Source organism: Microcebus murinus, chromosome 17 (genome assembly GCF_040939455.1).
Source record: "Microcebus murinus isolate Inina chromosome 17, M.murinus_Inina_mat1.0, whole genome shotgun sequence".
NCBI classification, from domain to species: Eukaryota; Metazoa; Chordata; class Mammalia; order Primates; family Cheirogaleidae; genus Microcebus; species Microcebus murinus.
Genome location: NC_134120.1, coordinates 57161166 through 57174337, shown reverse-complemented (window position 1 = coordinate 57174337; position 13172 = coordinate 57161166). Strand labels below are relative to the sequence as shown.

Genomic DNA, 13172 nt, shown 5'->3' with positions numbered 1-13172 from the left:
GTCTGCCAGCTCCGAGTTTCAGCCCGGGACTCCTTTTGGGAAGATGCATTTCAGGCTTGATCATCCTCTTTTGAGCCTGCAGTTAGTTTGTTCCTGTTGGAGGTGTTGGGTGTAAATACACAGTTTATCGCTTTGGAGTTTGTTTTCTATCCAAGTGCTCCTTGTCTGAGGCTAAAACCTCCCCTGAAAATTCTATCACTCACCTCATGGGTACTATTTTCTTTCCTTTTTTTTTTTGGCCTGAGTTGTTGAAAACAGCATTGGAAAGAAAAGATGTGTTTCTCAGGATATGAGTAGTTCACTGAACAGTTTCTCAGGCCATCAATGTAGTGGCAGCAGCCATTAGGAAAGAGGCCTGGGACTCCTAGAGGCAGAGGCCAGAGGAAGCCGGGCCGCCGAGCCTCCGCTGCTCGCTGTGAGCAAGGTGCGTGAGCGCTCGCTCCGATCCGCTTTCCCAAATTAATAATGTGGAGGTGGGGTGAGGGTGGATTTTAAATGAACCCTATAGGGGAAATTATGGTTTCATGTATGTATTCTTTCCATTTATAGCATGGGATAGACTTTTAAACGCTTTCTAATTGTTCTTACTCCTCTGCTGCTTTTGCAGAAAATCTTGTCAGTCATCTTTGATCGGAACGTATTTAGGTAAATTTCTTTCTGAAGTGATCACGAAACTCTAGATTCTAAAATGCGTGGTGAAAAGTCCTCGTGTTGGGTGAATGCTTGGGCCTTCATAGATTACAGCGATGCCACCCGGCCGGACAGGCTGGCAGTCTGCACTCGAGGGAGCCTCTAGGGCCCTGTCCGCTGCTGATGGCTGTACCTGGCCTTGTGCCGCAGGCAGGCGGGGTGTGCCTGGGCCACACCTGGCCCTTCCCTCTCAGCTCTTCACCCACAGAGCGTAGGTATCATTTCCCAATTTTATTATCTTGCAAAATGTTTTACATAAATATATGGATATAAATAGGGTGTATATAACAGGTAACTAGCAGTAACCATGAGGCTCTGTTTCTAGCTACAGTTCACACTTCCTTAAAGTAGGAATTATGGAATAATTGTTGCAAAATGTGAAAATCTTTAGCAAAACTTTAGCACTATTGAAGATGTGAGTGTTTGGTGGAGTGTGGCTCTGTGCTGGACACTATTCAAGCAGGTGAGGCCATCGGGCTCCCTCCCTTCTTAGGGCTTTTGCATCAGCTTACATATAAGGACACCTGCTCTGTGCCAGGCACATGCCACCTGGTGAGGACACAAGGGCTCACTCTATAGGGGAAGAAGACCAGGACACAGGCGCAAACAAGATAGTGACAAGTTGCAACAGAGTTCAAAGGGAGCCCCCGAAGCTAGTGAGCCCCTCATGGTGGGGGTGTTAGGAAGGACATTATAAAGGAAGATAAAGCCAGCAGATGACACCAAATCAGGGTGTTTCTGTGGGGTGGCTTTTTTCCCTTCCCGTTGTTCTACTTGTAGGATGGAGTAGCCAATCACTGTCCAAGGAAAACAAAATTCACAATCTGTAATATAATCGGTAAAATGATAGCTCTTATTGTTTTGCTTCTGAACTTCAAGCTGTGAAGTCATTCTTGTAACACAGGCTGAATTTTCCCCCTCAACCATGGTGTTTAATGAGTGTGAATTTTCATTCAACCATTAAAATCTCCAAGAGTATTTTTATACTAAACAGTTCACAAACTCAAGGCAATTATAGTCGAAGTAGATTCCAGCTCCTGCCCCTCCCGTCTTCCTGCCACGCAGCCTGGTCTCTGTAGAATTTTGGAAAGAATTTACCAGCCTTTAGGAACATTCAGCACTTTAAAAGTGTCACGGAGCCATAAATAAAGAGTAAGACACCCCCAAGGCTGTCATCTTATCACCACACCGGAGTCTGCTGAGGAGGACAGAGACAGGAAGGAAATGCAGACAGGAGCTCCCTGCGGCAGCCAGACAAGCCCAGCTGCCAGGGAGGGTCACCTCCTGCCCAGGACTGGCCTGGGAGGGGCCAGTCAGCAGCCAGGGGGCCAGACTCTGCCGTGGTCCGCATGCCCCAGGCCACCCTGCGTGTAGGGGAGCGAGGCTGGGCTGCTGTTGAGAGGGTGGGAAGTGGCCACGCAGGGTGGGCAGAGGACTTCGTGGCTGGTGTGCAGCCACTCCATGGTGTGTGTGGGTTCCACGTGGCACTTTTCTGAATGCTGCCAGGATGTTTCCTTGGTCGGGAGAAAGGAAGGGGCGAATGAGGGCCCCAGCCCATTAGAGGGGCAGTGAGGGCACATCTGGAGCTCGAAGATAAGTAACTGTGGAGGAGAGACCACACGGAAGGGCGTGCTAACCACCCCACAGATGGCAATGCCTGTGCACCCGAGCTGAGGTGGTACAGCCACACTTCCCCAGGGTTCCTTAAAAATAGTGCAGACTCTCATGCCTTCTGCGGGACTCAGTTCACCTCCTCATCGCACCAGGGGATAGGCACAGTCTTCTGTTCCTGTAATTCCCCACCAGGTAGCTTGAAATTTCCTGGAGATGTTTCCATAAAAATAGAGAGATGCCATCATCACTGCCGTCACTATTGTACAATAATAAAATAAGATGCTATGATGCCTTCCTGTAAATTTTAGGCTGGGTTTATTATAAAATTTCTGGTGTTTGGATCACAGTGACTCATTCATTATAGCCTCATGAACTACAGCCCCAGAAAAGGCAGGGGGGTATGAAAATTTGACTTTGGCCTTAAATTCTTCCCTATGTGCCCTGGTTTTTGGCATTCTTCTGTCGACATCAGTAGCTATTGACATAAAAGAAAAGTGCTCAGTGGTTTATGTTCGGAATCCACATTAGACACATAAAACTTCAGAAACCCCAAAGCATCCTATTATTTTCTTAATGCTACTGTTCTTGTGGGTTTTATTTAAAAAACTAATAATAACTTTTGTTTTAATAGTTCTCCCAGAATTTAGTCTCTTCCTTGCTCTCCCTTTCTAGACCCCTTCCCCCTCAAGCAAAACCCCAAGCCCAACCCCGAGGTATCTGTCCCTTCTGTGCACGCCAGGCTGTGTGCACCCGCGAAAACAGGTACAGGCGTCTGGTAGATCCTCCGTGTAAAGCGAGCGAGCAGCGAGCAGGCGGGAAGACAGGCACGAGGCAGGCGCTGCTCACGCCCCCTGGTGAGCTCCAAGCGGTCTGGAAGGGAGACATGATCTGCAGTGCAGGACCCCAGGGTCCGGAAGGTGTCATGCTTGTCCTCAGGACCCTCTCTGCTCACTATAGTTTTTGCTTTGAGGATGTGCCGGCCCCTCTCGGGAGAGTATGGGCAGCCTGGAGAGTGTAAAACCTCGTGTTTTCTGGTTCCCTGTCTGTCTCCTCTGGTTTAAAGACGAGACAGCGGTCTGTCTCCATTGACAGGTTTTGCCCTGAGTTCAAAGCCGGAGTCTGCTGCGTGTAGGACTGTGGGCTGGCGGCTCTGCGGTGGGCCCCACGCCAGGCGCTGATGCCAGCTGGGAACCACGGGCCACCCAGACGTGCACCGGGGATCACATCGCCGCTGCAGCAAGATAGGACGCAGTTGAGCTACGACTCGGTTGCTAGGATGGTGGCCCTGTGCCCAGGGCATCCCTGGGGTCTTTCTTGCCTACAGGAAGAGCCTCTCATGCAGGACCAAGTGCTATAGTATCGGAGGCTCTCCCCAGACTCCTGTCACCCAAGGGTCCTGGCTGGACATCCCTGCTGGGTCACTTGGCTCCATATGCAGCCCCCTGGGGACCCTGTTCCTGCTTCCATGAGCCTGTGACCCCAACCTGCCCCAGGCAAATTCTACACTACTCAAGTGCCTGTGACCCCACTTCCCGTGTGCTGAGACACACCTGCCACAGCTGTGCATGACTCCTGTGTGGAGCCTCAGGGCAACGGCATACGTGCAGGTGTCACAGCAATGGCAGAGCAGCTCCCATGAGTGTGGCATGCCTACGGGAAAGCTGGGGACACTCAGCCTGAGGGCAAGGGGTTCCCCTCAAAAGAAAGATGGTGGGAAACTTTTAGTCATTCCGTGCACTGTTTCCAAAACTGAGATCTCTGTTACCCTTGCTTGAATTTTTAAATAATATTTTGGATCAAAAGATGCATGCCTTTCAGATAATAGAAAATTATCTGTATGCTGTCTTAGACCAAAAGAAGAAGAAAAACCAGAGCAAATAAAGATCTAAATAGAAAGATACAAATTCCAAAAATCTTAGGTGAAAACATCTTTAGAAAACTGAAGAAGGCCTTCCTAATCAAACAGGAAGTTTAGGAGCCATAAAGGAAAAAGATAGTATTTGATGGCATAAAAATTTATGTCACCTATAAAGAATCTCACAGCAAAGTTTAAAGAAATGACAGACTGGGAGAAAAAATTTTGCAACCCATGTAACAAAGATTTGAAGTCATAATGTGTAAAGATTTCTTATAAATACATAAGAAATAAACGAGAAAACTATAAATAAACTAATATGATTGTGAAAAAAAAGGAATAAAAATTACCATAACCATAGAGAAAGATGTGAAATTACCAGTCATTGGAGAAATACAAGTTAAAACAAGCTGCATGTTTTTGCCCTTCAGGTTGGAACAAATTATAAAAGGGCTAGTTCCCAGAGTTACTTAGGGTGTGGGAAACCTGCCCCCTTGCTGACAAGAGCCTAAACTCGCACAGGCTTTTTATAGAGAGGTTCTCAGTAACCATTGAGATTAAAAATGATTATGCCAGCCAGGCACGGTGGATCACACCTGTAATCCTAGCACTTTGGGAGGTTGGTTGAGGCGGGTGGATTGCTTGAGCTCAGTAGTTTGAGACCAGCCTGAACAAGAGCAAGGCCTGTCTCTACAAAAAAAAAAAAAAGGAAAAAGAAAAATTAGCCAGACACAGGGACACACCCCCCTAGCCCCAGCTACTCCAGAGGCTGAGGCAGAAGGGTCACTTGAGCTCAGGAATTTGAGGCTGCAGTGAGCTATGATCACGATGCTGTACTCCAGTCTGGGTGACAGAGCAAGACCCTGTCTCAGAAAAAAAAAGAAAAAGCAAAACTGCCCTATATAGCCACCAGTCAGAGAAGGTACCACCCAGGGTACTGTGCTCTGGAGCAAATAGTGCCGTAGAGAGCTGGGTCTTTGAGAGTAGTCTTGTTTAAAGATGTCTGTGATATGCTAAGTGAAAAAAAAGCATAACAGTATATTTGTGCAGTGATTTCATTAATTAAAAGAAGCAAGCCCTTGTTTAGTAGGCAGATGTGCACACGCACAACACGGTAGCTTGTGCTTTGCCCAGGGTGGCATGGGGCTGGGTGGGGTCGGGATGCTTGGGCTAGAAAGGAGAACTTTGCATTTTGTCTCCTTCTATATTGTTTAAGTTTTCAATAATTTTCATTATTGTTATAATGAAAATACTTTTCAAATGAAACACAAATATAAAAAAAATGCCCCTGGACTTATGAAAGTATAATTTGATTTGCTCTGCTGCAAACGCTTGTTTGCATGGCTTTCCACATTCAAGCAGAGATGACCCGGAACATTGTCCACAGGAAAAACCGGTTCTCTGCAGGGTCCTTCACTGTCACCGTCACTTTCCTCTCTTCCCACGTCCATAAAGCAATGCAGTTTCATTAAGAAAACGTTTGTGCATCCCAAGGCATGCTTTCCCCTGAAGGGCAATTTGTGAATACTCTGCTATTTATCCACAAAATAAAAATAAGGGGTAGTAAAACAAGGCATTGTTTGGGGCTCAGTCTTCAGCATATGTTCACTGCCTGTGACCTAAGCAGATCTAGTGCCCTGCTTCCTCCCCCCGCCCCTGGGGAAGTGGCCCTTGGGCTGGTGGCCAGTCTCTTGTGAGGGCCTCAGGGCTCCTTGGAGGTGCACCCCTGGTGCTCTGCAGACATTGAGGGCCTCATCCTGTTGGCAGTGGCTACAGCTGTCCCACAGAGAGTGCACCTGTGCAGGTGGGCTGTCACTGGGCCCACAAGTCCCAGAATGTGCCCCCAGACCTGGGTGTGCTCCCAGGTCATTCATTGATTCACACCTGACTGATAAAGCCACCTAACGGCCTCTATGTCAGAAGGGATGAAGTGGAGGCTTCGGACACACAGCCAGGGAGGTGTCGCCTGGTACGTGGGTGTGGAGTCCTGAGAGATGCAGGATCAAGGCGAGTGTGTCCCAGACACGGGACGGTCACTTGCAGGGGTAGAGGGTCAACCGCACACCACACTTCCCAAGGCCCGTGACATCTCTACCCAAAGCAGAGGTCTCCGCCCCAGCTCGCTGTCCGGGAGCACCTTCAGTCTTTCCGGGAGGCCTCGCCATGGAAACTGTTGATGAGCCCTGAGGAGGCTTTTGTGGGGACATAAATTTGGTGGCTCCCCTGGCTTCCTCTCCATAGGAAGTGGACCCTCAAGCCCCTTCCTTGCTAAGCCATGGCAGCCCCGGGGTGGGGTGCTGGGAGTCCTGTGGGCCTCGCTGACTGCAGCTCTGGCGCTGCTCGGGCCGGCCTCCTCCAGTGTCCATGTCCACTGGACGGCGACACCCCCGGGCCTTCCACTGCCAACCAGGCCTGCGCGGAGGAGAGGTGCCTGCTCTGCTGCGGGCCACTCCCACAGGCAGTCTGCATTCTCCAAGGCGCCGCAGGGCCAGCCCCCTTCCCGTGGGCCCAGTGCTAAGGGCAGCCCAGCCCAGTGCCGTGGGTGTGCTTGGATGTCTTTGTCCCTAGGGGTGTGGGGTCTGAGGGGAGGACATAGCAGGACACAGAAGGACCCTCCATCGGCCCTCACCCAGCCTTGCTGGTGCCGGGTGTGGGCGGCAGGCGCACACAGCTGTGGCTACTGAGGTGGGCACCTTGGGCCCCGCCCGCCTCACCCCACGTGTGAGCAGATGCGCTGAGAGCCCCGCCCCCTCCCCCCCCAGCGGCTGGGGCCTGCACTCGTGTGCACGCATGTGTGTGTATGTGCACGTGTGCCGTGGGTCAGGGCAGCGCAGCAGGTGGCAGGGTTCTCCCCTCTTTCTCTTGCCGGTCTTCACATCCCACGCCCCTCACCTCCCACTGAAGCTATGTGCTGTCTTCCTCCCAGAGGGAGGGAGCAGGAGATCCTTTAACTGCACTGAGTGCACGGTCACTTCCTCTTGGTGTTGGGGCACCCGAGTGAGGCAGGTAGGCTTCCCTCTGCACAGCCACAGCAGCCAGAGAGCAGGAAATCTGGGGTCAGGGCGCCCTGGAGCACTGAACCTGCCTCCTCCCCAAACCCACCTCCAACCACCAGCCTCGAGCCATGCTGCGAAGCACGTGTCAGTGGCACTTAGGGAATCTTTCCTAACGATGGCGTCAGAAACCCAGACGTGGCCCGGCCTGCGGTGTTGGAAACAGTGCAGGGATGTTTGCTAGCTCGCCGGCAAAGGCACAGCCTTGGAGAGAAGGGGCCAGTGCTGTCTTTGTGGACGTGTGTACTGTTCCGAGGTCGGTGTGCTTTGAGAGACTTGACTCAGTCATACAGACGCGTTTCAGTCTTCTAGAGAGGTTGCACTGGGAGAAACAGCTTCAGCTTTGAGAGACTTTCTCAATCCCTCCCCTCCCCCCGTGGTGGGGGAATGGAGGTGTCATCTGGCAGGAGGGGGTTTTAGGTGACAGGAGCCCTGGGCATTCCATACTCAAGAGAAGGTGGCACCCAAGCCTGCCCACCACAAGGGATGACCCACAGCGAGTGGCCTGCTGTGGCCGGCGTGTGTGGGAACTGGGGACAGTTACGGCAGCATGTCTAGAGGTCTGTGGGGCCAACAGAACACATTTCCGTGAGGCCCCTCGTTGTGCAACTGCAAAGACAAGGTGTGTGCAATGCATCAGGCGGAGCACCGGCGCTCTGCAGGACCCCCTTTCTTTAGGATGTTCTTAGAATGTCAAAGTCTAGCCAGGCACAGGGGCTCACGGCTATAATCCCAGTACTTTGGGAGGCTGAGGTGGGAGGATCGCTTGGGACCAGGAGTTCAAGACCAGCCTGAGCAACATAGTGAGACCCATCACTGCCAAAAAACTAAGCAAAACACAATGTCAAAGTCTGCCGGGGGCCTCGGGCAGCAGCTTGGATCCAGTGGCGTCAGGTGTGGTCGGATGCACAGGCGGCAGGGTCCCACAGCACTGGATCTGACCCGCAGCCCAGCCACACGTGGCCTCGGGCTGTGCCTTGGGCTCTTCCTCTCCACAGTGGGGTGGTCATTTCCATTGCATGAGGTCCCTTGAGGACTAGATGTGGGCAGGAGGCTGGTGTCTGTAGCGATGACAGTGGCTTGAGCTGCTGGGCGCCTGGGGGACTGGGTGCGGGCCAGAGGTGCGGCCGTCTAACACGATCTCCTCTTCTGTCACAGCGGAGCTGGAGTTTGCCCAGATCATCATCATCGTCGTGGTGGTCACGGTGATGGTTGTGGTCATCGTCTGCCTGCTGAATCACTACAAGGTCTCCACGAGGTCCTTCATCCACCGCCCAGGCCAGAGCAGGAGGCAGGAGGACGGGCTGCAGCAGGTGAGTGTGTGGCCACCCGGCTCCGACGGTCAGGCCGGGCACCGAGAGGGCTGGGACGCGGGGCGGCCTCCCAGGCCAGTCCTGTGGTTCCGAGAACAAGAAGACTTTCTCTTGATGTTCTAATGCATGGCAAAGCACACACATAGACTGCGTTCAGCTCAGCAAATCTGCATGCACCAGTCTGTGACCAGCCCCTGGTCACAGAAGAGACTCGGCAGCCCTCCCGGCAGCCCACGCACAGCCCCATCCAGGCCTGCCCTGCGAAAGTCTCGCTGCCAGGTGTGTGTCCGCATGATTCGCTTTGTGACCTTCTGAACTTACGCTGAGGGTCGCGCTGTGGGTGCTCTCTTGTGTTGGGCGTCTCTGACCCCACGCTGGATTTGTGACCCCGTCCATGTTGTGAAGCAGAGATCTGCTCTTCAGCTTGGACCGGAGGAGCTCCAGTAATAAACAGTGCACTTGCACGTCACTAACGATGGCAGCCGCGAGGGCCGGCAGCCTCCTGAGGATCGGCAGGTGGGGCTGCGCAGGGCGGGTGCTCACAGAGCTGCCGCAGCGGGCGCTCAGCTTGGGGGGTTTTTAGGTTTGTAGCTATTTCTTGGCCCAGACCGCCTGATACTCAGCCAAACTGCTGTGCAGTGAAACCTGGGAGGGGAGAGGTGCTGGGTGCTCTGTCCTGGGCCTGTTGCACCCTCTTTGATCCGGTGCTTTCAGCGAGGGGTTCAGGAATGGAGAGTTTAGGCGAGTGTGAGCCCTGGCTTCAGCGGTGGGCGGAGGCAGCAGAACCCCACGATTCTCCGCGCCGGGGCTTGCTGAGGGGTGGATGCAGCCTACGGGGCACGGCTTTTCATGTCTGGGCGGTGCGGTTCTTGCTCTGCCCCGACTTAGGGAGGCCGACATGGGTGGGCGCAGCATCCAGTGGGAGTCAGGAGTGGCAGCTGGGCAGGGCCTGGGGACCCCTCTCAGGAGGGCAGGTTGTGCGTCGTGGGGCCGTGGGCCTGGTGGCCCCGTCGGCAGAGATAGGGTGTGTTCCTGTGCTCTGCAGCCCTCACGGCAGTGCGGGGTGGGGCTGGGGTGGGGCTACTGTGTGCTGCCCTCAGACCATAGTGCAGGCCAGACGGGACAGTGTGTGGGAGGCAGGACTCCTAGGAGAGTCCTCTGCCCCTCTCCTCCCTGCGTCCTCCCTCCCCTCTCGGTCCCCACACCAGCCCACGAGCCCCTCTGGCCCTGTTGTATCCTCGATGGCTCCCGGGGCCCTTTGTCCTTCTGGGCAGTCTGGTGCCCACAGGTCTGTGCCATCCAGGCATGCAAAGCACTCTGGCGTCCTTATGCTTGTGGGTGGTTGTCAAGTACAGGACTAATTTTTCTTGAGTTCTGAATACACGTACACATAATTCTCCTGTGTTTCAAGAGAGGGACCAGGAAAAACTCTTGTCACTACAGCAGTTTCAGAACCACAGAAGGCTCGGACATCACTGCTTTGCCTCGATGCAGGACTGTGGACACGCCGCGGCCCCGGGGGAAATATGCACGACTCCCCCCGCTTTCCGCTCCAGGAGCACCAAGATGCCTGCGGTCCCTGCGCCCAGCGCACAGTCCCGGGCCCGGCCCCCCAGACTTGCCGTGGCATCTTCTCTCCCTCACTTGGCCAGGCGACTCCCTCCTCCCCACCTTGCTGCACTCCCAGCCCCCTTGCTGTCCTGGGCCATCCTGTCCCCTTGTCGCTGCCCTGGGCCATCTGCACACGCAGCCACACCCTTACCAGCCAAGAGGCCTGCAGGAAGGTGATTTTTTTAAAAGGCAGAAAAGCAAAAATCTAAGTGTGCTTTTGATGGAAAGTATCTTGTCTGTCACTGGCAGTGGGTTTGTGTGGGGCCCGTGCCCAGGAGGGCTGCAAGCTGTCTGGCCAGCTTGAAATTGGGCCTTTCTTGAAATTGGGAAGGGAATTAAGTAACTTCTAGAGGTCTCTTCAGGGCTGCGCACAGCATGGCGAGTGAAGACAGTCAGGATCTAGTGAATTGTGTACACGGAGGCCTTCATCACTGTGCCTGATTTTGTCAATAAGCGATGAGAGTTCTGCCCGGAGCCGTCGCGTGCGGAGCGGGGCTCGCAGGGTGCATGCTGCACACTGCAGAGGCCAGAGCGCTGTGGCCACCCTGCTCTTTCTCTGAGTGACCCAGACCTGGGCGCTGTCACTCCACAAGGCACAGGTGCCCCCTTAATCAAAGGGGACTGTGGATGTTGTGCAGCTCAGCAATGGGCTCCGTACAACGTTCCACAAAACTCAAGGTGCGTCCCACGTGGTGACCACAGCACGTGGCCCAGCTGGGACTGTTAGCCCAGCTGACGGCTCTGAAACAGGACAGAGCGCAGAGGAGGAGGGACCCGTCTGTCTCCTGGACGCAGACACTGACCTAGCAGCACTTTTGGCTCTGCCCCCACCCCTGCCCCGAGGGCGCCCGGCTGCCAGGCAGGCCCCTCCCCCTCGCCCCCCAGGCTCCTGCGGGGAGATGCTCCTTCCCTTTGGACTGCCCGGACAGCAGTCTGGTTTATAGGCAGCCAAGGGCACTCTTACTGCGGAGGGCACACTTGACAATGTCTGGAGGGGCTTTTGGTTATCCCAAGGGGGGTGAGCTACAGGGATGCTGTGCTGTCAACACCCTTCAGTGCTCAGGGAAGCCCACAACAAAGAATTATCTGATCGGATGTGAGTAGTGCCCCAAGGCGCACGGCACGGCCCTGTCTAGAGGTGCTGGCTGGTGGGAGGGGACAATGCCGCCATGGTGGGAGGGCTCTGAGGCGTCAGCAGAATGGAGAGAGTGATGCCCAGCAACACGGGCGGGGGCTGGTCTGGAACTCTGCCTTGGGAACAGTTTCCTGGTGATCTCTGCCCTTCTCTGTGACCCTGTCAGTCAGTGGACAACCCCACAGGAGCGGGCATGGAGCAGACATGGAGTGAGGTAGGGAACAGGCAGTGGCCGTGCTCGGTCCCCGCCATCAGCAGCACCTGCAGACCCAGCTGGCTGAGGCCCGGGCCCCACTGCCACCCTCTCTGTCTTCCTGGGAAGGCCCCGGGGTCTTGCTGGCTGTCTGCGTGTGTGGCGGGAGGGGAGGCTCAGGGAGCAGTGGGAGCCGTTTGGAGAGCGCACCCACGTCTCCTCCGCCCCGTGCCTGGCCTGGTTCTGGCCCATGTGCACCTGGTATGGGCCATTCCAAGTTGCCCTTCCAGGTTGCCCTCCTTTGCCATCCCATGGTGACTGACTGCCTGTGCCAAGCAGTCACCTCCTTGACAGAGTCAGAGGGGCAGGGCCCAGCACAGCCAGCTGGTGGGGACGTCCCCACCCCTGCTGACAAGGCCCAGCTGGCACCACCACTGCGCCCACTCAGCACCGCCCAGGATTGCGCGGTGCTGAGTGGTCTGTGCTGGGCAAGGAGCAGGCGAGTGTGTGTCTGCACTTGCTGCCATCACCGGCTCCCCACCAGCCTCTGGTTTTGTGAGCTCGTAAGTGCCAGCATTTCTCCCCGATCTCCCCGAGTCCCTGGGAGCCGGGTGGGGTGAACCCTGCTGGTGCGAGGCTGTGGGCGTGGGGCTCCCTCCTGTCTGGGGCTCTCGGCCGCTCGGTGCAGACCAGCAGGGCTCCACGGGCAAGTGGATGACAGCTGCGTTTGTCCTCAGCCGGTGCGAGAAGGGCTGGCATCTAACCTGTCACCTCCAGGTGATCTGGCTTAACACTGTCAGTCAAATTTACTTTTATACATTTCTGGTGGAAGACTTGATAGTCAAGATTTAGGAAAATATTAATGCCAGGACGATGGTTAGGTTTTATCTTTGAGGAGGAGGCAGAGCGGACAGGCGTTGGGATTTGGTTGAGGAAACTTTCTTCCCCTGGCGTGAGCTGTCCCTTGCCCCAGCAGTGGGCTGTCCCCTCCAGCCACAAGAAGAGCCAGGTGGAGGCTGATCTATAGGATCTCGGGAGCTCTGGGCACCCTTGGTTCTTGGGGAGGGTCCTCCTCTGCGATTTGGTGCCGGGCCGGGGCTACCCCCGCCCTTCTTGTGGAGGCACCTGGCACAGCCTGGTTCCCGGTTCCCGGGACTCGCTCCTGCGCGGCCACAGAGAGGCGGCACAGCGCCCGCCCGCCAGCGCCTCGCTCCTCTGCGCCTCTGCTCTGTGCCTCCCGAAGCCAGTCGGCCTTCGCGGCCAGCCAGCTCCGGAGACACCGCGCGTCCAGGGGAGCCCAGGGGCGGGATGGTGCTGGCCCGGCGTTTGTCAGAAGCAGCCTTTTCTGATGAAAATGAAAGACAGCGACCCAGGCTTGAATTGAATCACCGGAAAGGTAGATGATTAAATAATGGCGGATAGCAGCAGGTGGATTTGTGATATGAATCCTGTATGCTTTCCTGAGGTAGCCTAAACTTGTTGTTTAGAGTCTGGTTTACATGATTTCAAACCTTGCCTGTCTAGATTTCTTTCCATTATCTTAGACCACCGAGTAATATTGACAGGAAAACAACAAAGGGGCTGTTCCAGACACAGCCTGAAGGCTTGTTTGCGCATGTTGCTGGAGCGCTCGTGCCGGGGCCATGGACCCTGGGGTGGCAGCGCCGCCTGGCAGGGCCAGCCCAGCCCGTGCGGGCGGCGCGGGCAG

The 13172-nt window shown here is 55.0% G+C and overlaps 1 protein-coding gene across 7 annotated transcripts in view; it reads left to right on the top strand.

The window, feature by feature from the left end:
- Positions 1-13172, top strand: part of LDLRAD4 (low density lipoprotein receptor class A domain containing 4) — a 380175-nt gene that overhangs the window by 354130 nt on the left and 12873 nt on the right. For 6 of the 7 annotated variants that reach the window (XM_075993695.1, XM_075993692.1, XM_075993694.1 and 3 more), the window contains one exon: positions 8371-8525. In XM_075993695.1, the coding sequence (XP_075849810.1) occupies positions 8371-8525 (155 nt within the window). Of the gene's footprint in view, positions 1-8370; positions 8526-9609; positions 11486-13172 lie in introns of those variants that run through there. The other variant, XM_012745962.3, reaches the window with a different exon arrangement.